This window comes from Chaetodon trifascialis, chromosome 20 (genome assembly GCF_039877785.1).
Source record: "Chaetodon trifascialis isolate fChaTrf1 chromosome 20, fChaTrf1.hap1, whole genome shotgun sequence".
In the NCBI taxonomy this organism is placed as follows: domain Eukaryota; kingdom Metazoa; phylum Chordata; class Actinopteri; order Chaetodontiformes; family Chaetodontidae; genus Chaetodon; species Chaetodon trifascialis.
Genome location: NC_092075.1, coordinates 265,001 through 289,075, shown reverse-complemented (window position 1 = coordinate 289,075; position 24,075 = coordinate 265,001). Strand labels below are relative to the sequence as shown.

Genomic DNA, 24,075 nt, shown 5'->3' with positions numbered 1-24,075 from the left:
ATCCCTCTGAAGCTCTGGTCTGAGGCGTGTCCGCGCGAGCCGCCATGTTCTCCCGTGACGTCACCAAACGGGAAGTGAGCTCGTTGTTCTCCATGGTTGCTGCTTGGCTGCGGTGCGGTTGGCTCGCGGACCAAAACAACTCTTCCTCTCTTCTTCCTCCTCTTCATCGTCGCGGACCATGGACGGGTGAGCGCGGGGAACCACCCCAACCTTTCCCACATTCCCGCCGCTGTTTTTTCTTCCTCCCTCGCGTTTCCTTGGTGACTGAACCGAACCAGCGCGACCCTGTGGCGTCAGCCCTCGCTCATGTTTGTTTTTGTTTACTTGTTTATTAAAAAATTCCCGCCTCAGGACCATCTCTCCTCTCCCCTACGTTCCATTTCCCGCTCCTCACGCGCTCGTTGTCATTCGTGTTTCGCTTTTTCTGGTTTGTTTAGGTTGAAAGTGTCCCGAGCGAAGAGTGACGATTCATCGGCGGAGTTCGATTGGTTGAAATCCCGCGATAACTGCGTGTTCACTGAAAAAGAGACTGTACACGAGATGTTGAAATGATTACTTTCCTTTTCTGAATCTGTTCGTGTTTTAGTCTTAAAAATGTCCGGATGTGTTGGCCGTAAACTGTTCAGAGGCTCATCTTCCTAAAGCGCCCTGAACATGTTCCACCCCTAACTCTGAATGAAAGAGTAAAAACAACGACAAAGACTTGATAGAGTTATATTGGTTCTGTCTTCCCTCAGAGGGTCTCCGGCTCCCTCTGCTCGGGGGTCGTTGGTCAGACAGGTTGCACTGAGCAGCTTCCAGGTGTGAATGTGGTCACAGAAGCTTTTTCCTGATCTGACAAACTGTTGAAGAAGCAGCGATTCTTAAATTCAGCTCATTTCGTGCTGTTTTTCTTCCTCTTCAGTAATATTGATGTTTTTCTCCCTGCAGCAATCAGCGTTTACTTCCTCCCTCAGCTGCTGTGCGAACATGAGCACCTCCAACCTGTCCACAGGTGAGTCTGGCCTCTCTCTCTGAGTGTTAGTAAACCTCGCTCGACCTGAATACCCCCCCCCCCCAGCATGAAGTCAGATAGAATCAGCTGTGAGTGGGCAGCTAAATGTGGATAAACCTGCTGTAGACGGTTTGCCTTTTTTTCCTGCTGTGTCACGAACATGCTGGGAAACAGGAAACGCTAGAAAGCAGCATGGAGGTCATGACCATGTGACCACGGTTTCTTTTTCTATCTTTTACTTCAGTCTCACTTTCAAAGTCAACCCAGCTGAACCGTGTTCGACCGTTCAGAGCTTCCTGACTGTTTACACACAAACGTCACATCATCATTGTCATCATCATCATCATCATGAGCGTGTCCTCCTGGGCGTTACGTTTCCATCCCATAAATAAATACCCGAGTCATTTGACCCAGGGATGAATGCTGATTGGACGCTTTCCCACTGAAGACAAAGGCCAGATGTTTTCCAGAGTTCCTGATGTGACTGTTCAGTGTTCAGATCCTTGACCTTAAGTACTGATACAGCACTGAAAATACTGCAGTACAACTAAAAGTCCTGTATTCACAACCTCAGCACAAGTCTTCAAGTAACCTGGTGGTGTGTGAGTAAAGTGTTCCTGTCCGTGGATTCATGTTCCTGCAGCGTTCATGTGTTCATTCATGTTCCTGCAGCGTTCATGTGTTCATTCATGTTCCTGCAGCGTTCATGTGTTCATTCATGTGTTCATTCATGTGTTCATTCATGTTCCTGCAGCGTTCATGTGTTCATTCATGTTCCTGCAGCGTTCATTCATGTTCCTGCAGCGTTCATGTGTTCATTTGTGTTCCTGCTGCGTTCATGTGTTCATTCATGTTCCTGCAGTGTTCATGTGTTCATTCATGTTCCTGCAGCGTTCATGTGTTCACTCATGTTCCTGGAGCGTACATGTGTTCATTCATGTTCCTGCAGCGTTCATGTGTTCATTCATGTTCCTGCAGTGTTCATGTGTTCATTCATGTTCCTGCTGCATTCATGTGTTCATTCATGTTCCTGCAGCGTTCATGTGTTCATTCATGTGTTCATTCATGTGTTCATTCATGTTCTTGCAGCGTTCATGTGTTCATTCATGTTCCTGCAGCGTTCATTCGTGTTCCTGCAGCGTTCATGTGTTCATTCATGTTCCTGCAGCGTTCATTCGTGTTCCTGCAGCGTTCATGTGTTCATTCATGTTCCTGCAGCGTTCATTCATGTTCCTGCAGTGTTCATGTGTTCATTTGTGTTCCTGCTGCGTTCATGTGTTCATTCATGTTCCTGCAGCGTTCATGTGTTCATTCATGTTCCTGCTGCGTTCATGTGTTCATTCATGTTCCTGCAGCGTTCATGTGTTCATTCATGTTCCTGCTGCGTTCATGTGTTCATTTGTGTTCCTGCTGCGTTGATGTGTTCATTCATGTTCCTGCAGCGTTCATGTGTTCATTTGTGTTCCTGCTGCGTTCATGTGTTCATTCATGTTCCTGCAGCGTTCATGTGTTCATTCATGTTCCTGCAGCGTTCATGTGTTCACTCATGTTCCTGGAGCGTACATGTGTTCATTCATGTTCCTGCAGTGTTCATGTGTTCATTCATGTTCCTGCAGTGTTCATGTGTTCATTCATGTTCCTGCTGCATTCATGTGTTCATTCATGTGTTCATTCATGTTCCTGCTGCGTTCATGTGTTCATTCATGTTCCTGCTGCGTTCATGTGTTCATTCATGTTCCTGCTGCGTTCATGTGTTCATTCATGTTCCTGCAGTGTTCATGTGTTCGTTCATGTTCCTGCTGCGTTCATGTGTTCATTCATGTTCCTGCTGCGTTCATGTGTTCATTCATGTTCCTGCAGTGTTCATGTGTTCATTCATGTTCCTGCTGCGTTCATGTGATCATTTGTGTTCCTGCTGCGTTCATGTGTTCATTCATGTTCCTGCAGCGTTCATGTGTTCATTTGTGTTCCTGCTGCGTTCATGTGTTCATTCATGTTCCTGCAGCGTTCATGTGTTCATTCATGTTCCTGCTGCGTTCATGTGTTCATTCATGTTCCTGCAGTGTTCATGTGTTCGTTCATGTTCCTGCTGCGTTCATGTGTTCATTCATGTTCCTGCTGCGTTCATGTGTTCATTCATGTTCCTGCTGCGTTCATGTGTTCATTCATGTTCCTGCTGCGTTCATGTGTTCATTCATGTTCCTGCTGCGTTCATGTGTTCGTTCATGTTCCTGCTGCGTTCATGTGTTCATTCATGTTCCTGCTGCGTTCATGTGTTCATTCATGTTCCTGCAGTGTTCATGTGTTCATTCATGTTCCTGCTGCGTTCATGTGATCATTTGTGTTCCTGCTGCGTTCATGTGTTCATTCGTGTTCCTGCAGCGTTCATGTGTTCATTTGTGTTCCTGCTGCGTTCATGTGTTCATTCATGTTCCTGCAGTGTTCATGTGTTCACTCATGTTCCTGCAGCGTTCATGTGTTCACTCATGTTCCTGCTGCATTCATGTGTTCATTCATGTGTTCATCCATGTTCCTGCTGCAGATGTTTCAGCTCATTGAACTCCTTTATCTCCTGTTGCTGCTTTAATCTTCATCAATGCTTCAGATTCTAGAAGATCATCACATGTTTGCAGCGCGGCGTCCTGTGAGAACCTTGTATCTCCAAACAGTGTGGCGAGCTCAGACAAACAGGCGTATTTATTTATTTATTTATTTATTTCTAGGTTTATTTGACAGGAACAGTGCATATTAATGAACAGAGCTGTCTGAAAACAAACCCCCTGTAAATCCGTCAGAATGAGGTAAAACTCCTTTTCACCTGCAGTCCCTCGGCAGGTGACATCAGTGACAGCCAGCAGTCACACTGCACTCATTCGCTGTAAGTTAAAAACACATAATGAGGACAAAACATGAAACAACACAGAACAAATAAAACAGAAGACACAGGTCGATGACAAAGACGTAATTCGTCCACCTCTAGACTACAGGCTGTTTTCAGCTTTTTCAGCTGATCAAGAGGCTTTTAAAGAGTTTACTGAGCTGAAGAAGACATGAAGGAACTCTTCATCCTTCAGTTCAGCACAAACATTCAGCATCAGCACATCTGGAGATACGAGCTTTTCACTGGACAGGAGGGAGATGAAGAGGAACTGAAGCTGTCAGAATGTAAAAGTACAACGTTTACCTCTGAGATGTGGGGCAGTAGAAGTATAAAGTAGGAGAAAAAGGAAATACTCCAGTGAAGTACTAATATTTGTGCAGTGTACTTTGTTGCACTCCACCCGTACTGTGTTCAGAGTGTGTGTGTGTGTGTGTGTCTCTCCACAGTGGATGGCACTGATAGGCTGTGTGTTTCTGAGCGCGCTCAGTGCGTCCCGTCTCGGGTCCTTCACCTGCGTCAGCTTCCCGCCGACATCTCTGAACAGGAAGTGCTCACTCTGGCGCTTCCTTTTGGTCGAGTTAGTAAGCTGATCACACTGAAGGCCAAAAACCAGGTGAGTGCTCATAGGATGCAGGTGAGGGTCAGCTTGTGGCGGGCAGCCAATCAGGTCGTTAATATTGATGAGGTAATGACAGTAAAGGGACGTTTGTGTCTTCTTCGTGAATGTTTTAACTGCTCATTCATTTTCAGGGGTTTTTAGAAATGGCGTCAGAGGAAGCGGCTGTTACCATGATGAACTACTACACCTCTGCCCCGCCCACCATCAGGAACCAGCCAATCTTCATTCAGTACTCCACCCACCGTGAGCTCAAGACCGACAACTTGACCAATCAGGTGAGGAGCTGCGGCTCTCTCCCATAACGTTTCCTGTGAAACGTTGTGAGGACGTCGAGGTTCAGTCACATTTATTCAAATAAAAACAAAGACGTTGATGTCATCCACACAGAGAGAACCACTGACCAATCAGAGCTGTCGCAGCCACGACAGGAAGTACAATGTTTTTACTCCAACGACGATGTTTCACGTCGACTGTTCGTGGGATTAAACTCTGTGTGTGTTTGCTGACAGAGAGCGGCGCTGCAGGCCATCAGCGCAGCAGCAGTGCATTCTGGGAACATGGCGTCAGGAGGAGAGGGCCGACCTTCAGCTCCCGGTCAGAGTCCCGTCCTGAGAATCATCGTGGAGAATTTATTTTACCCGGTGACGCTGGAGGTCCTGCAGCAGGTGACTCATCACTGCTTCATCATCGTTGCTGTTTGTTGTTATTGTTGTTGTTGTTGTTGTTGAAGAAGTATTGTTACTGTATCGCAGTTTTAGTCTTCTTTCTTAGCCCGGTAGCTTGTAAGCCCGTTAGCCTGTGGATGCTGCACCTGCTGTGAGAACAATCAGCTCGTAACTTAAACACAGTCATCACAGGAAGTGATGTCGAACCCTTTTTGGAGGGAAAAACTCGATCGCCACACGGCATGTTAGCGTTTAGCTAGTTTCATCTAAAATCTCACCTGTTCATCAAAGTTACATTTTTACATTTCTTTGAAAAAAAATCCCGTCACACCTTAAAATGCTTGGATGTGACTCTGCACCTTCGACGTAAAGCGCCCCCACCTGCACCCCCACAACGTTTACTGTGTTTGTGTTTTTTTAAAGTTCAAAACATTTGAAAGTTTGTTGTCGTTCTCAGATCTTCAGTAAGTTCGGCTCCGTGTTGAAGATCATCACGTTCACCAGAAACAACCAGTTTCAGGCTCTGCTGCAGTTCAGCGACGCCGTGCACGCTCAGCACGCCAAGGCTGTGAGTCACGCACACGCACACGCACACACACGCACACACACACACACACACACACTGTAGGACTGTGGCGCTCCTGTGCAGTGACTGGTGGAGCTCTGGTCCAATCAGACGGCAGCTGTATGTCTTGCTGTCTTTCAGTCTCTGGACGGTCAGAACATCTATAACGGCTGCTGCACGCTGAGGATCGACTTCTCCAAACTGAGCGCGCTCAACGTGAAGTACAACAACGACAAGAGCCGCGACTTCACCAGGACCGACCTGCCGACGGGGGAGCTCGACCCCGCCGCCGCGTTCGGTGAGCAGCTCTGAAGTGACCTTTAACCTTCACAGAAACACCTCCGAGTACAACAGGATGCTAACAGGATGCTAACAGTGACAGATAAGACAAGCCTTTATTAATCCCCTGTAGGGAAACTGGGGGATTGCACCCGTTAGCTTAGCGCAGTGTGGGAGGGCGGTTAGCTTCAATGGTTCTGCGCTGACTTCCTGTTTACATAGGTGACGGCTCTTGATTGGACAGCTCTATAGATGTTTCCTAGCAACAGATTTCCACATTCCTAAAGTCTTTACCAGCTGAGAGGTTTCTGAAGGTCGTGTGTGTGTGTGTGTGTGTGTGTGTGTGTGTGTGTGTGTGTGTGTGTGTGTGTGTGTTACAGGTGTCGCTCTCCCTCCGTATGGAGCAGCAGCCTTCCCGCCCACCTTCCACCAACACACAGGTGAGACAGTCACACCTGCAGTGTGGACCACCAGCGTCTGTGGGGGGTCACGTCATGTGATCAAAGATGCTGTCATGTGGAGCGAGCGAACCAATCAGGAGACTCTCATGATGTGGTGTTCCCGATTGACGGGTCGAGTCTCAGCCTCTGATGTGTCCCACAGAAAGATGTTTACCTTCTGATTGGTCGGCACTTTGAACGTTGAGGTGCACTCCGTCCTCAGAGACAGACCCCTGAATGGATGTTGTATTTGACCGTCTCTCAGCTCTGTGTCTTTTTTCCTCTTCTGGGTGTCTTCTCCATGTCCCTGACTGTCCGCTGGAGTCTGTCTCTTTTAAATAAAGTTTTTGTCCTCAGGTCTGCCGATGGCGACCGTCCCCGGCTCGTTGGTGTCTCCTCCTCGCGTCTCCCTGCAGGTGGCGCCCCCCGCTGTCCACTCCGTGCTGCTGGTGTCCAACCTGAACCCAGAGGTCAGAGTTCACTTACACACACAGCTGACCAATCAGAGCGCTGCTCTCTCAGCTGACTTCCTGTCCCTGTCTGTCCCTGCAGAGCGTCTCGCCTCACTGCCTCTTCATCCTGTTCGGTGAGAAACGTTATGGATCATTAATACTGTGAGGAAGAAGAGATGGACGTGTCTGTCCTCAGTTTGACCTCAGGAGGACGACGTTCAGACGACATTAAATGAGCAGAGTCATCTGTGTTCTGATTGGCCCGTTGTGTGTTTGTGTGTTTTCAGGTGTCTACGGGGACGTCCAGCGAGTGAAAATCCTCTTCAATAAGAAGGAGAACGCTCTGGTTCAGATGAGCGACGCAACGCAGGCTCAGCTCGGTCTGACATTTACCTCCATCCATCACACCTTTGACCAATCACAGTCAGTCTGAGCCCAGGTCAGAGGTCAGGGGTCAGGGGTCAGGGGTCAGAGGCTGTGTATTCAGGTAGAGACGAGACGATCAGAAGAAACTACGAAAAATCACAAAACAGTAGAAGAAATCAGCACCGTGTGTGTCTGTGTGTGTGTCTTTGTGTGTGTCTGTGTGTGTGTCTGTGTGTGTGTCTGTGTGTGTGTCTGTGTGTGTGTCTTTGTCTGTGTCTTTGTGTGTGCGTGTGTCTGTGTGTGTCTGTGTGTGTGTCTTTGTGTGTGTCTGCGTGTGTGTCTGCGTGTGTGTCTGCGTGTGTGTCTGTGTGTGTGTGTCTGCGTGTGTGTGTCTGTGTCTTTGTGTGTGTGTGTGTCTGTGTGTGTGTCTGCGTGTGTGTCTTTGTGTGTGTCTGCGTGTGTGTGTCTGTGTGTGTGTCTGCGTGTGTGTCTTTGTGTGTGTCTGCGTGTGTGTGTCTGTGTCTTTGTGTGTGTGCGTGTGTCTGTGTGTGTGTCTTTGTGTGTGTCTGTGTCTTTGTGTGTCTTTGTGTGTGTCTGTGTCTTTGTGTGTGTGTGTGTGTCTTTGTGTGTGTGTGTGTCTTTGTGTGTGTCTGTGTCTTTGTGTGTGTGTGTGTCTTTGTGTGTGTCTGTGTCTTTGTGTCTTTGTGTGTCTGTGTGTGTGTGTGTGTCTGTGTCTTTGTGTGTGTGTGTGTGTGTGTGTGTCTTTGTGTGTGTGTCTTTGTGTGTGTGTGTGTCTGTGTGTGTGTGTCTGTGTCTTTGTGTGTGTGTGTGTGTGTGTGTCTTTGTGTGTGTGTGTGTGTGTGTCTTTGTGTGTGTGTCTGTGTGTCTGTGTGTGTGTGTCTGTCTTTGTGTGTGTGTGTGTGTGTCTTTGTGTGTCTTTGTGTGTGTGTCTTTGTGTGTGTGTCTGTGTGTCTGTGTGTGTGTGTCTGTCTTTGTGTGTGTGTGTGTGTGTGTGTGTGTGTGAGAAATGTATTCGTTTAAAAACTTGTCCTCTTGTCGCTTGTTGGACATGTTGTCCTTTCTGTTGACGGTGTCTCTGAAGGTCGTTTCTCTTTAAATTTTTTTTGACAGCGATGAGTCACCTGAATGGCCAGCGTCTCCATGGTAACGTGATTCGCGTGATGCTGTCCAAACACCCGGTGGTGCAGCTTCCTCGCGGGGGGGCGGGACAGGAAGAGCAGGCGCTGACTCGGGACTTCTCGGGCTCCGCCCTCCACCGCTTCAAAAAGCCCGGCTCCAAAAATTTTAACAACATCTTCCCTCCGTCTGCGACGCTGCACCTGTCCAACATCCCGTAAGACTTCCTCTCCGCTGACTCACACTCCCTGTCTGTCCACAGCGTCAGCGTCACACCTGAATGTTTGTCCTCTTCTTCGTCTCGTAGCTCCACGATCAGCGAGGACGAGCTGAAGGATTTGTTCTCCTCCAGCGGATTCACAGTGAAAGCCTTCAAGTTCTTCCAGTGAGTGAGAGACAGACTGAGAGACAGACAGGGACAGTCTGAGAGACAGACTGAGAGACAGATAGACAGACAGACTGAAAGACAGACAGACAGACAGATTGAGAGACAGACAGGGACAGTCTGAGAGACAGACTGAGAGACAGACAGACAGACAGAGAGAGAAGGACAGACTAAGAGACAGACTGAGAGACAGAGACAGACACACACTCAAAGCTGAATAATGACGGAGGCTAACACAACATTTCCTGTTGTGCTCATGATGTCACTTCCTGTGCTCACAGGAAGGACAGGAAGATGGCTCTGATGCAGCTGGCGTCGGTGGAGGAGGCCATCGAGGCTCTGATCGCTCTGCACGACCACCAGCTGGACCACAACCAGCACCTCCGAGTCTCCTTCTCCAAGTCCACCATCTGACCTCGAGTCTCCTTCTCCAAGTCCACCATCTGACCTCGAGTCTCCTTCTCCAAGTCCACCATCTGACCTCGAGTCTCCTTCGAGTCTCCAGCTCCCGACCTTTGACCCTCTGCTGGACCTCTTGACTGTTCTTCCCTCCAACCCTTTTATCTGACCTTTGACCTTTGGGACTGACCAGCCAGTCAGACTTCAGGGCTTCCGATTGGCCTGTGGTGGGACCAAACGGACCAATGGAAGAGCCCCGACATCACTGAGCTTTGCGTGCCTACAAACACTCTGACATCACAGTGACAGGCGATGACGCGTGGAGGCGTCACCATGGTTACAGAGCACATTCCTGAGTAGACTGAGTGCCAGTAGCAATGCATTGTGGGCAATGGAGTCCAACCAGGAGCTAATGTGAGTTGAACTTTTTATGTCTAAATGTTGAATTAAGGTGACAGAAAAAAAACATTGCTTTTAAGGTTAAAATGAGAATTTTCAAAATAAAACCTGCTTTTCCTCAAAAGGCCCAAAACGATGGAAAGAAGAAATATTTTGTTTTTCTTTATTTCTTTCATTTTTAACATCACTCGTGGATAAACGTTTGGTCTTGTAAGTTGTCTGAAGTTTTTTTGAGTTTTTCTTTTTTATTGTTCATTTTTTAAACTGCCTTTTCATGAACTTCAGAAGAAAATCTGTGAAACTTAACACAAATTCTTTGAAATTTTGCTGTTTTTCATAAGATTTTTCACTGATTTTCACAAACTTTTCAAATCTTCGATGTGCCTTTCCCATCGGCACTTCATGCTACCATCTGATCGGCTGATATTATGATTATTATTCTGACTGCAGCAGAATTTTTGGTGTCTGCGATCTCGACCTTCTTCTGTGCCTTATTTTCTGGATTATTCTGCTGGTTTTTGATTTTTCTGTCGTGTTTGGGCGGAGTTCGGGCGGGGTTTGGGTGGCGGTCATCCAGCTGATTTTTGGTTTTCTGTCGTATTGTTGGTAAATATTTTCTGGGAATTTTTTTTTTTAAGTCATGAATGTATTTATACTGTACAACATGGAGTAGGTAATGCTTAATCATACGTGTGTGTGTGTATTTATACTTGTGTGTCTGTGTGTGTGTGTGTGTGCATACATGTGTATATATGCGTACACGTGTTTGTGTGTGTGTCACAAGTTGAGCTGTGATTGGTTGATGTCCCACCTTCTTTTTTCTAGTTGAATTATGTTTTTGTTTGTTTTGCTCCAAAAGTAAAGAAACATTTAAGAAGTTTTCAGTGAAACTTTCCATTTGGATTTTTGCCGTTGACCATTTTCAGGAAACAAGCCAGAAAAAACAGGAAGCTGCCGATTCCCAGTTTGCCTTCTGACCTCTGACCTTCGACTGCAGCTGGTTTGGTTAAATGTTGGTGCAGATTTTTCGGGTTCAGATGGAAAGTGAAAAGGTCGCGGCGGCAAAGCTTTGCTCCTTGTGTTTGTTTGCCCGCTGTGACCCTTCAGGGCCTCCGTAGGAAACATAGTTTTTTTATTACAGAAAGTAGCTTCTAAAATTATTTTTGTAGCTTTGATTTGAACTTCAAGCTTTTAGTTTTCTTGTTTGTATTTTTTTAATGAGTAACAAAGTTAAAAAATTGAAAGTTCCCACGAAATCAAAGCTTCAGCCGATTTATGGCGTTTGGCTGAAGTAACCGCTAGCTGCTGCTAACTGCAGCTGCCGTGAGCTAACGAGCTAACATTAGCTGTAAACTAATACGAATACGAATACGACTGTGCGTCTGTTGTAGCTGCAGTAAACGTCCGTCAGTCCCTGCCAGGCCTTCTGCCAGGCCAGCCGCCTGTTTCCACAGGAAACGCGGAACATGCGGAAGGACGTCGCACTCTGCGAGCTATTTTGTGGGAACTTTGAATTCAGTGATTATGAAGCTGTGGGGGAAACGTGGGGGTGGGGTCAAACCAAGCCAAAGTTTGCGTGCCTTTCAATTGGACCAACTCTTTCTTCCATTATGACATCACTTCCTGTTTACATGGCTTTCGAAACAGGTTTTTACTTCTTACGTTGCGTCTTGTTGCTGCTGACTCGAACACGTTAGCGTCTGATTTTATGTTTTCATGTCTTCTTGTAAATTTTTCTTGACTTGTTTCACATGAAGCAAACATATTTTCAAGCTGACTTTTTTTTTTCTCAATCGTTTTTTATCCACATCAGAACTGTGACATCACATCCTGTTCAGGATCCGTGACAGATGTTTCATGTAGCCCCACCCCTTCCATCGTAGCACACATCCTGTATTGATAATCAATCAATCAAAAGCAACAGGAAGCATTGAGGAATGTCGTTGCTGTTGGTTTGTTCTGCTGATTCACGTGAGGAACATGTTCTGTGTCAACAGGACATAACATGACGTAAACACCAACACTGAGCACAGATTGATCAGCTGATCAACGTTACAAGGGTTGTTACTACTCAACCAACAGTTTACCTGTTAAATACTTGTATCTTACATACTTGGGATGTTACTCGTTACACATCACAGTCTGTAGAAAATGTAATTACAAGCATAATTACACGTTAGAAGTATGTAGATACTAGTACGTTAAGCTTGTATACTAATCTGTAAGTTGTGACTTGTGTGCTACATACATGTAAATAATAACATGCTGATACTTGTAAAGTGTAGTTTTGTAACATACATTATAATATACTTGTATCTTTTGAACTTGTATATAACATGTTACAATACACTGTTACTTGTTAGAATGTTTGTTTACTTGTCATACTTTTACAAGTACACATGTTATACTTTGATGTATAAACATGAAACAGACTTTGACTTTCTACAAACTTGTTACACTTCATGGAAATTGTTACATGTGAAATACTACAATGTTGTAACGTTACAAAACTTGTTACATGTTGCAAATCTTGTGTTTACAGGAACAAGTCGTGTCTGTTACTCGTTGCCACATGTGGAATGTTCGACTGTTAGAAACTCATTTTGTTACTTGTAACACGAAGACATGAAAACATAAAAGTATTTGAAATTGTTTAAAATCTCTTTTCTAAACTAGTCAACACTCAAACTGTTTTAATCATCTTATTCCAAATTTACTTTCTTCTTCAACAGGAAAAGGACTCGACCCAAACACTTTTATACCTGAATGTATCCTGTTTTTTTAACGCTAATGAATGTAAAGTACTCGTGGTGCATTGTGGGACTATTATTGTTCTAATTATTATTATATGAAATATTTTTAATATTGAATTAGTGCATGAAGTGTGTGTGGGGACAACTTTTATCTGTGCTTGAAACAATTTGTTGAATTTTTATTTATTTTGAAAGTGTGACAGGAAGTTGTAGCATGAATCACTGAATAAATAAATCATCTGACAACCAATGGCTGCCCTTGGTTTCTGCAAGCTCAGGCCACCTCCCAGCCAATCAGACTTTAGCAAATTTGGAAAAAAACAACACAATAAAGTTCAGCTTTGAAAGGATAAAACTTTATTGTTCCTGTGTGACACAATCCTCAACTGTGACTGGTCGGTTTGCAGACTACAGCAGAAAACTGTAAATAAAAAAATAACAATAAGAATCCTGCTGATCCTATTGGACGACGGGGTTCGTCCGACTTGAAGCTGATGTCATCAACCAAACCCCCTGTGGCTACGCTAACAGCTAAAGGCTAACAGGAAAGCAGCACAGCTTAAAACATGTCGCACACGCACACACACACAGTTCAGTGTAGAGACCTTTAAATGTGGACTGTTTTTTTTTCTCTTTGATCTTTTTCGTTTGGTCCTGTTGAGTCTGTCCATCTGTGAAATGTCGCGACCAGTGAACGTCTTAAATACTGGAATTCAGCATTAAACTGTTAAAAGCTGCTTTTGGTCGGCTGACGGGTACAAAATAACAAGAAATGGAAAAACAAGAAAACTCTAATTTCATTGGCCGGGAGGTTTTCTTCAAGTCCACGTTGAAATAATTTTCAGTTTGATGCAACAGAAGCAAACACGTCAGATGTTTTTTAGGATCCAGTTTTTGTTTTTTTTTTAACTCGCACATCCAAAAACAGAAAAAAAAAAAAAGTATTTGTACAAGTTACTCAAAGATTTTGAAGATTGAGCCGTTGTTCTAATTAATTCATGACGATGAGGAAAAGTCGTCGTACTTCAACAACACGACAAACACACTTTTTTTCTACAAGACAGAAAGTCAACCAATCACAAACGAACCTAAAGTCCTTCTCTGCTCCTCATTGGCTGATTGAATTCACATGTTTTCCTCAGAAAACCTCAGAGGAGACACTTCCTGAAATTAATCTCATGACGGATAAAAACTGCAGATCTACTTCCTGGTTCCTCTGTCAAATCGCAGGTGAACTTCCTGGAACCCTAAAACACTTCCTTGATGAGTTTCCTCATAATTACGTGATGAAGTCTGAAAGAAGAAAATGTCTCCGGCTTGTTTTTCTTTGGTCGAAGCATCAGAGACGTCAAACTTTTTTTTTTTACTCCTCGTTTGGCTTTTGCACAAAAATTGATGAATGACGTCACGACTATGACTGAACACCTGACGGAGGACGACCTGACGGAGGATGTTTCCCCACTCGATACTTCGCTGCTTTGTTTTTTTCTGATAATTCTCTCTGAAATTTTCTTCCATGGAAAACTTCACTGAAACTGAAAGAGCCAATAACGAGAAGGAATTTGAACTCCTCTCTCCCGATTTGTAGATTGGTTTTCTCTGTTTTCAGGGACTGAGCCAATGACACGTCATTTCCATCCTGCGCTCTGATTGGCTTCTTCTGGCATCACTTAGTTTTAGCACCAAAAGGAACATAAATAGCTAAAAACACACACACACACACACACACACACACACACACACACACACACACACACACACACACACACACACACACACACACACACACACACTTCAGTTTTTCTCTTAAAAAACACATCAGTCTCTTTCTCTCGTCTCCTCGTCTCCCTCTCCGGATGAGGAGGACAGTGCTGCTGGTTGCCATGGTAACTATACGTCTAGGATCTCCTCGGCGGTGCCGCCGCAGCGCAGCCGGTACCGTCCGGTCCTCCAGCTGATGGTGGGATCCCACAGAGCCGACAGGAAGATCTGCACTGCCATCGACTCTCGGATGAACCACGCCACCGCGAAGTCCAACTTAGAGAAGCACAGCGGGCCACCCTGAAAGATGATGTCATCAATCCATAATCAATGGTCTGACCAACAAATAGAGGATTTGGTCTCGTCTGTTCAGACCTCATGATTTTATTTTGTGACCACCTGAGACTAAAGCTGCTAAAAATGTCCCAGAATGCTTCACAAACACAAGCGAAAATAAAATAAAAACATTCATCATTCAGCTTCGAAAGAAGCCTTCCAAAATAAAAGGCAAAGAAAGAAATGGGGCAAGAAAAATTCAAAGTAAAAGCATGAAATCTGAGTGAATGTGAATACCTGAACTCCAGTGAGCTGGACATAGTCTGACAGGAACCAGGCGAGACAGTGACACATGAAGAAGACCATCATGTCCCACCTGAAAAGATAGAAGACAGAGACAGAGACAGAGTGATTCAGTGTCTCACGTTTTCTGTTCGTTGAGAGGAAGCATCTGATTGGTTTCATACTGACGGTCAGTAAACAAAGTGTTTCAGTGCTTCCTCCAGCTTCACAGCAAACGTCGTTAAAAAATGTCTTTAAGGGACGTCTTTAATGGACATCTTTAACGGAAGTTGTTAACAAACGTCTTTAATGGATGTCTTTCGCGAATATCTTAAACGGACGTCGTTAACGGAAATTATTCTCAGTGTGTTCCATGTTTACATCAGTGACGCTGAACAAACCAGTGGCCGCTGTCCTCTGCTCTGTGATTGGCTGCGTACCTGAACACATGATGAGCAGCCCAGCCAATGATGAGGCTGGCCAGGAAGCACTCAGAGACGGGCTCCAGCACGGTGCCAGGAAGCATGTTGATCCTGAGCTTCGTCCACCTGAAAGCAGCAAACAGCAGCAGAAGCACAGGTAACTCCACAGGTGACCATTTAACACAAAGCCATTCATTTCACAATGTTTGGAAAGATGATGTCATCACGTGGTCATAATGACTCATGTATTATAACACGTTATGAATATTATTGATCATCAGCAGCATGCAAGAGCACAAACATCAAAGGCAAAAATCTTTCATTATGGACAGCAAAAACAGCCAATCACATGAAGAGTTCTGAGGTCACCTGATCATGCGAGACTGGAACTGGCCAATGGAGTATGACCCAGAGTTCTGCAGCGCCACCTGTGTTGCCATGGAGAACTTCCAGCCTCTGAGGAGCCACGAGTAAGTAAAAAAAAATCATCAGTTTCATTAAAAAAAAACAAAACAGCTAAACGAGAGGCGCTAATGGTAACATGCTAACCTGTCAGCGATGGCTTTAGCCATGAAGTAATCCTCAGCGATGTACTGAGCGAAGGCGACCAATCCACCTGCTTGATCCAACACGTCCTTCCTCATCAGGCACGACATCCCAGTCACACACTTTATCCCCGTGACGTTAGCGGAGATGTAGGAGCGAGGGTGGGACGTCCCAAAATAAACCTGACAACAGGTTAGCATCTGTTAGCATCACTAAAGCTAAATAAACACTTTACCCCCATCATGTTAGTGGAAATGTAGGAGCAAAGTTAGCATTGATGCTGGAACAACAAATCTTGAAAAGATGATTGATCTAGTGTTTGTTTAGGGTTGGGTACTGAAATTCGGTTCCAAGTAGGAACCGAATCAAAAATGGCAGGTACCGGGTACCCATAAAAAATATTTACTTCCGGTTCTGCTTATCAGTTCTTGGGCGCACTTGTAACCTTTTTTACAATGGCTGCGTGTCTGCCAGGACCTGTCTGTTTCGTGACTACATCACACATTCACGCTGACTTCAACACGCCAGAGAAAACCAAAAAACACGAGAAACAAGAGGAAAAAGCTGTGGCTAACTGGGCTAACTATGCATGATGGACCATGGAAAACACTCTAAAGTGTGGCTTCATTTTGAAAGACAAAGAGATGAAAAAGGAAAGTGCAACATATGTCATAAGCTAATTAGCTGCAAGACAGGTTGCACGTCAAATTTGCCGAAACACTTACGACTGCATGGCATCGACCTGAAAGACTGTACGGCGTTTGATGCTGCCGTCGTCAACACCTGACACAGCCAGTGCTAATGTTGCTACAAGCAGCGTTAGCACCTTACCAGCAGCCCCAACAGAGACACCGTTCACGTTCAAAACTGAGTGTCACCGTGCGGTAACAAAGCTTGCAGTCAGAGGACTACATCCTTTCTCAGTCGTCGCGCCCAGTCATTCAGGTGAGTTAAATAATGTAACGTCACCTATTTTTATGATTTTGTTTTTTGGTTGTAAAAAATCTAAAATGCACTGAATACACTTCAGATGCATTTTACCCTCAGTGCTGCTTGGACATGATATATGTGCAGAATGTGCACCACAGGATGCACCTTAATTTTATTTCACAGTTTATTTCTGTGAGCAGCTGTTATTTACTGAATGCACTTTATTTCTTGATGTTTAGTTTTGCAGCGAATGCAATGCATTTTAGTATTTTAGCACTAATGCTGCTCAGACAGGATTTTATTTTTGTTTACCATTTTCTTAAAAGGTAAGAGAATAAAGTTACTTTTGTTAAATAAACATTTGACCTTCAATTTTTTTACTGTTTTGGAATAGAAATAAGAAGGAACCGGTTAGGAACCGGAATCGATAAGCAGAACCGGAATCGGAATCGGATTCATAAAAATCCTAACGATACCCATCTCTATGTTTGGTAGCACAACGCTTTCAAAAAGCTTTGGAAATTAAGGAAATAAAATTAAATTCAAATTTCAACATTTATCTGGAGTAGACAGAAAACATTTGGGTCACCTTAGCTTTAGAGGCTAATGCTAAAGAGCATTTTAAGACATCACATAACACAACTGGCCGCTAAACGTTTTTATCATGTCCGCAAACTTAGCATGATGTTAGCTTGTTAGGCTTACGATACCTGCTCCAGTGTGGCGGCGAAGCCTTGGCGGTCAGCAACATATGGCAACCCATGGACCAATCCCACCTTCTCTGTCATCTGATTGGTCAGATCTGTCAGGGTGTCAGGTTTCACTGCCACACAAACATTGAGAGTTAGCAAACATTGAGAGTTAGCATTAGCAACTACGACAAACAGGGCTCAGCATCTAAAACTTGTATTTCAGTCAAAAATGAAACGTGACAATATAAGCTGACTGACCTCGGATGCCGCTGTCACAGATCCAGACCAGGCCATATTTGGCTCCTTCGTAGCCTGGCATCAGGTTGTTGATTTTGGGGTTGATTCCAACTTTCTTCCCCCCTGAGAACCAAAGAACATGTTAACATTAGCTGCCTATGAATACCTCAAAAGGTGAGTTACATTAAATGAAGTCGGTTACAACAATAGAAGTTAACAACAGAAAAAAAGGGGGAATAAATATGTGGAATAAACTGAGTGAGAGACACACAGAAATCTCTCACCGATGAATAATCGAGCATCTACGTTGGGATATTTGCCCAGCAGCTTTTTACAGACATCGACAGCTGGATCATCTTGATCCTGAACGCACAGCAGGATCTCATACTGCAAAACAAAAAAGGTTCAGATTCCTGTAAAACAAACCTGCTTTAGTTAGAGGACAGTTTGGGGCAGTTAGATCTTAACTGTGGGTGAAATGACGTGATGGTCAGCTGGGGCAGTCACATGACCGGGCGGTAGTACGAGGTGGTCGGGGGCAGTCGGATGGTAGTCGAGGCAGGGCAGGATTTCAGCCACAGTCAAACTGTGTTTTTGTAATGCTTCCTTGACCACACGGCCAACGGTCGTCTTATACAATATGTGACGCAGCCAATAAACAAACTGACCGGCCGTCACGTGAGGAGCTAAACGCTTACAGTGTACGTATTACTACATGCGTGTTTGACAGTTCAGCAGGATGTTGCTACATAGTGTTAGCTAAATCCGACTTTCTGTCACTACTTTTTCAGCCTGATGCCACGGAAGAAGTCTGAAAGTGCGAGGTGGAACAGCACAAAACTGCAACTAAATACTGTAAAACCTTTTTTTTTTTTTTTTTTTTTTTTTTCACTTTTTTGTCGGTAAACGGCTTTGAGTTATATTCAGATTAAGGTTGATATTAAACTGATGATCAACATGCTCGACTTATGAGATGCTCTTCAGTTCGCCTCTCGTTTCCACTGTCAACTCCCACGAAAAGAGCACAACCGACCAATGGAGGCTGGCAGAGAGCTGAGGCAACAAAATGTGGCCAGAAAGACATTTTATCTTTAAGGATTTTATTGATGCTGAACGATCAAGAAGACAGTTCTGTCCTGTTTCTGCAGACACATCAGGGACCGTTCAAACGTCATGATTCTTAAAGGGAGTTCGGTGTAATATTTTCCCTTGAGAGCGCAGGGAGATTTGGTTTCATTCAAATACTGAATGTGTCCTTTTGAACGTTTTGTCACCACCACAGAAACACTCGGTAACTGCTGAGGCTTGACAAGGCCGCCTGATATGGTCCTCATGGTAACTAGTTCGTGACGGCAGCCTGCAGTGAACAATTACGCTTTGAGTGCGTGTTCTTAGACTGCTTTTGCCCTTTATTCCCTACATGTTGGCCGTGACGTTCAGGTAAATTTCTATCTACAAGAGGGTAAAGTGGCCTTGCCCTCAAAAGACGCCATTCCAGGCTTGTCGAAATGGCAGTCAGACTGAAGTTGGAGGTGGCTGGATGGTAGTTGGGGGCACTCTGACGGTCACCAGAGGCCGACGGATGGCAGCCGTGGCCAGTCAGAAGAAGGTGGGGGCAATCAGATTGCAGTTGTGGGCAGTCAAATGGTAGTCAATGCAATAAAATGTCACATCGGGGCGGTTCAGGTGGTAGGGAGGGGTTATTAGTGGAGTTGGGGGGAGTCAGTGTCACCTTGGGGTAATCCAGTGTAAAAAACGTCTCCAGGTTGGAGATCAGATTCGGGTCGACGCCCTTCAGCGGCTTCAGCAGAGAAACTCCTGCCAGCTGCACGAACGGCTGTTTGACCTCTGATCTTTTCTTGTGTAGGTGAAGACGCCTGAAACAGAGAGAGAGGTCAGAGGTCAGAGACCAGAGCAGCAGCAACTACATCAGGAAAATGCTGAACGCCCCTCAAACAGTGACAGCACAGCAGCAGAAGTTTGACTTTCCTGACGATATATTTTCTTTGGTCATTTCATCAAATGAAACTTGTTTGTCCTCCTCTGTCTCTTCTGACAGGAAGATATTTTTAAACCAGTTCCCCTTCTAGGGATTAATAGATATCTAATATACATTTTCATCGCATTTGAGTAGTGTCAGTCACAGGAGATCATCAGCTGGTAAAGAGGAACAAAAAATGGACCAAAGAGACTTTTTCCTCCGGGACGTTATTTTCATTGTAGTCAGATGTGATCCTGAAAGAAATGCTAACCCAGTTGGATGGTAGTTGGGTCAGCTGCATAGCAGTTGGATGGCAGTCGGGGGCAGTTGGATGGAAGTCGGGTCAGTTGGATGGCAGTCGGGTCAGTTGGATGGCAGTTGGGGGCAGTTGGATGGCAGTCGGGGGCAGTTGGATGGCAGTCGGGTCAGTTGGATGGTAGTCGGGTCAGTTGGATGGAAGTCGGGGGCAGTTGGATGGAAGTCGGAAGCAGTTGGATGGAAGTCCGGGGCAGTTGGATGGCAGTCGGGTCAGTTGGATGGCAGTCGGGGGCAGTTGGATGGTAGTCGGGTCAGTTGGATGGCAGTTGGATGGCAGTCGGGTCAGTTGGATGGTAGTCGGGTCAGTTGAATGGAAGTCGGGGGCAGTTGGATGGAAGTCGGAAGCAGTTGGATGGAAGTCCGGGGCAGTTGGATGGCAGTCGGGTCAGTTGGATGGCAGTCGGGGGCAGTTGGATGGTAGTCGGGTCAGTTGGATGGCAGTCGGGTCAGTTGGATGGAAGTCGGGGGCAGTTGGATGGCAGTCGGGTCAGTTGGATGGAAGTCGGGTCAGTTGGATGGTAGTCGGGGGCAGTTGGATGGCAGTCGGGTCAGTTGGATGGCAGTCGGGTCAGTTGGATGGCAGTCGGGTCAGTTGGATGGTAGTCGGGTCAGTTGGATGGCAGTCGGGTCAGTTGGATGGTAGTCGGGGCAGTTGGATGGCAGTCGGGTCAGTTGGATGGCAGTCGGGTCAGTTGGATGGTAGTTGGGGCAGTTGGATGGCAGTCGGGTCAGTTGGATGGCAGTCGGGTCAGTTGGATGGTAGTCGGGGCAGTTGGATGGCAGTCGGGTCAGTTGGATGGCAGTCGGGTCAGTTGGATGGTAGTTGGGGCAGTTGGATGGCAGTCGGGTCAGTTGGATGGCAGTCGGGTCAGTTGGATGGTAGTTGGGGCAGTTGGATGGCAGTCGGGTCAGTTGGATGGCAGTTGGGTCAGTTGGATGGTAGTTGGGGCAGTTGGATGGCAGTCGGGTCAGTTGGATGGTAGTTGGGGCAGTTGGATGGCAGTCGGGTCAGTTGGATGGCAGTCGGAAGCAGTTGGATGGCAGTCGGGTCAGTTGGATGGCAGTCGGAAGCAGTTGGATGGTAGAGATTTTGGCGCAGTGTTCATAACGGGTTACAACATCTATGTGAATCTTTCTTGATTGACAGGATTTCAAAGCCAGTGTGATGAAATACCTCGGCCGTTTCACTGAGTCGTTATTCATGCATCACAAATCACAAATGTGTCTCTAACAATCTGCACAGCATACAACACCCTCTGTCCTTCGCTTCTCTATTCAGAACAGTTTTACCAAGCAGTTAACCAGCTGGAGAAGCCAGAAACAGATATGTCCAGTTCATCATTTAGTTAATAGTTCCTTGAAAATTGCTCTTACGTAACAATATAACAGTCATTTTGATGAATAGGTGCACGAACACGTTGGCCTAAGCGGCCAACGCCTCCCAGTTTTTGCCAGCCCTTTGAAAGGTGAATGACGGAGTAAAATGTATGAATGAAGGTACGATCTCAACAGGTTACAACAGGCCTCACACAGTCAGATTTAGCAAGAAGACAAATGAGTGATGAAGCTGTAAAGTCAAAGCAGTCCACTCCTGCATACATGTCATCAAAACTGTCCGATGAGGCAGCGTCTGGTTCATCTGCAACAGACTGCTGGGCAGAACTTTGACAGCTGACTAATAATATGTTGGTGTATTTACATCTGATAGAATGCTTTTGAAAACTCTGGAAACAAAAATGCACCATTACACATATTCTTCAACATTTCAATGTCATTAATCAACCCAAAGCATTTATACAAAATCTGCATTCATGCAACAGAGTCAGTGGTTCTTCAGTCTTGCATAGTACTAGAAAGATCTGGAGGATCTTTAAGAGTCCTTCTGAAAATCTGTCAATCTTTTTAAGTCCTTTACATTAAATGTATATAAAGGAAAGGCGTGGAAATATTGAGTATTTCTGGATATAAATGTCTTAATGTGCAGATTGACAACCATACAGAAAAAAATTAATTCTGATTACTGTTACCCCAAAATTTAACGGCCTTTCGGGAGCTTTTAAGGAATTCCAGGTCACATTTGCTGGTACTCAAAGACCCAAAACATGAATTCAGTGAATACAACCACGTTCACTTTAATTTTTTTCCACGTTCCGTTTGATGCAACCAAATGTGCTGAAAATGTGATTTTAAAAAATAGTCAAAATGATTGAACTAATTGGCAAAAAGTTACTAGAAAACCCAACGTCGCCCCATAACCTTTAACCTTCTTTGACTCCACCGAACAAAGACCACAACAAAATACGTCGCCTTTACGCGGCGGATCCTGAAGACGAAGACAACCTGAAACTGATTCAAACCTTCAAATTTAGGGGCTTCAGTGCTACTACGTCATTTGGAATGACGCCGAAATGAAATTCGACTTTTAATACTTTCACAAGCCACAAAATGTGTTTGAGAGCTCCAAGAAATATGGCCGGTGTCCGACACAATACTAAAACCTCCGCTTTTACAATCTAATTCAGCGTCTACGGAGCAAACAGGAAATTCATGAAGCTAACAGTGACTGCTGAACAGTGACGGAACCGAGTTACACCTGTAATGATGATTTGTACGGGAAAAAACTCTTCAACTCTTTTATAAACTGCCCCAACTGATGCTCAAACCTATTCCATTACTTGGTTTTCCAGAAGTTACACGGGTCCCTCAGTGAACGAAATGAACTGGCAGGGCTGACGGGCTAGCGGTTAACAGGAAAACGCCCAACAAATAACCGTTCAGACACGGAGGTTTTACCGGCTGTCACACGTCCAGAAACCCCAGTGGAAACTCATTTGGTGTTATTTTTATGTTTAATCTCGCAAGTGACGAAGGCTTTGTGGATAAAACGCCGCCATAAAGAGGGAAACAGGACCGTCGCCCACCTAGCTATTAGCTAGCTGGGGTCACTCGGCTAGCTAATAGCTAGCTTGTGTTAGCCTACCTTTGCGGTTGACTTACACATAAATGATGGACATTAAGTGCATGAGCCACAGGACGAAGAACAGGATGAAGCCGAACACGGCGAGTCCCTGCATGGCGAGGTCCAGTAGAGCCATGGCGGTTAGTGGAGATGCCGGGGCTGGGGACCGGCTGGGGGTCACAGAGGCTCGGGATAGAGTCGACCAGCTGACCGGCCTGGGAGTGGGACTAATCGGAGGAGCGGAGTGTGAAGGTCCGACTCGGGATGCGACGAACTCGGCTTGTTTAGGCGAAAGAATCGGCCGCCTGCTGACAGCGGGGGGCGTCAGGAACTAATTGGTGTCAGGGGCTCCGGTGACACAGAGACCGACCTCCACTTGGTCGTGCTGGTGTCCGGGTCACAGTGCGAGCTTCGGGGGTTTGACAGTCACCAGACCGGGCGACGGTCAGCTGACGAACCAGGGGGCGGCGAAAGACACGGGACGCTGGGTAGCAACAGCCAGAGCGTTGGAGAAGAGAGTTACGACACTCCTGTGAGTTCTGCGGGAACGCGGAAGTAACGCGAGTGGTGGGATAACCGATTGTTCCAAACACTGAGCGCGTGGGAAAGACGAGGAACGTCGCAGTGTCGCGGTCTCGTGGTTCACGTAGCTCTCCACAGCTCCAGGTGTATCGGAACGGGTTCACGTGGGGCGGACACCAGCTGCTTCCGGTAACTTGATGACTCACAGTCAGTGCAGGTGTATTTCTGGGGAGAGACGGAGAGACGGCGTTAATCAGTTTTCCTGTTAATTTTACAGGGATTGGGGCTGTTCCCACAACTCCCCCTTTTTCAACGATCACATCACTTCTGGACAAATTCAAAATAAAATCTTTAAAAAATTTCGGCTGTCGACCGCACTGAACAGCGAATTCAGCTAAACTGGCTGTTTTTAAAATCACAGAGAACATGAGTTTATCTGAATACAGACGGAGAGTTAAAGAAAAGTCTCTCGTGTGTAATCCACTGTAAGAAATAATGTTAGAAACACGAGGCAGTAGTTCATTTCCAATAGAGAAGGAAAATCATCCAGAGTGCATCCAGCTCAGACTCAGACCGAAGCCATCAGCGCATGCGTCCTGCCGGTCATCAGATACTCATCTGGAGCAGGAAGCTGGAGGAGACAGTTGACACTGACATGAAATGTCCCCACAATGCATGAAGGCTCCAAGTCCAGCAGCCTGCGACTCTACGAGCACCGGAAAGAGGGTGAACGGAGCCACGACGGGGAGCGTCCATGAACATCAACAACACACCAGTCCAAACTGGTCCCAGTGCTGTCCAGAGGAGTTCAGTCT

The 24,075-nt window shown here is 45.7% G+C and overlaps 1 protein-coding gene and 1 pseudogene across 1 annotated transcript; one reads left to right on the top strand and one right to left on the bottom strand.

Annotated features, from left to right (window-relative positions):
• The first annotated feature begins 44 nt into the window (after nucleotides 1-44).
• LOC139348476 (polypyrimidine tract-binding protein 3-like) lies at nucleotides 45-11,848 on the top strand (annotated as a pseudogene).
• An 820-nt stretch (nucleotides 11,849-12,668) lies between these two features.
• On the bottom strand, nucleotides 12,669-23,451 carry ugcg (UDP-glucose ceramide glucosyltransferase). Its single transcript, XM_070989370.1, has 10 exons — nucleotides 22,777-23,451; nucleotides 19,213-19,357; nucleotides 17,765-17,867; nucleotides 17,502-17,603; nucleotides 17,262-17,374; nucleotides 15,625-15,803; nucleotides 15,445-15,531; nucleotides 15,094-15,201; nucleotides 14,669-14,747; nucleotides 12,669-14,395 (listed from the first exon to the last, which is right to left on the bottom strand). Exons 1-10 carry the CDS (start codon nucleotides 22,872-22,874, stop codon nucleotides 14,225-14,227), a joined length of 1,185 nt encoding a protein of 394 aa, XP_070845471.1. The 5' UTR covers nucleotides 22,875-23,451; the 3' UTR covers nucleotides 12,669-14,224.
• Nucleotides 23,452-24,075: the final 624 nt, after the last annotated feature.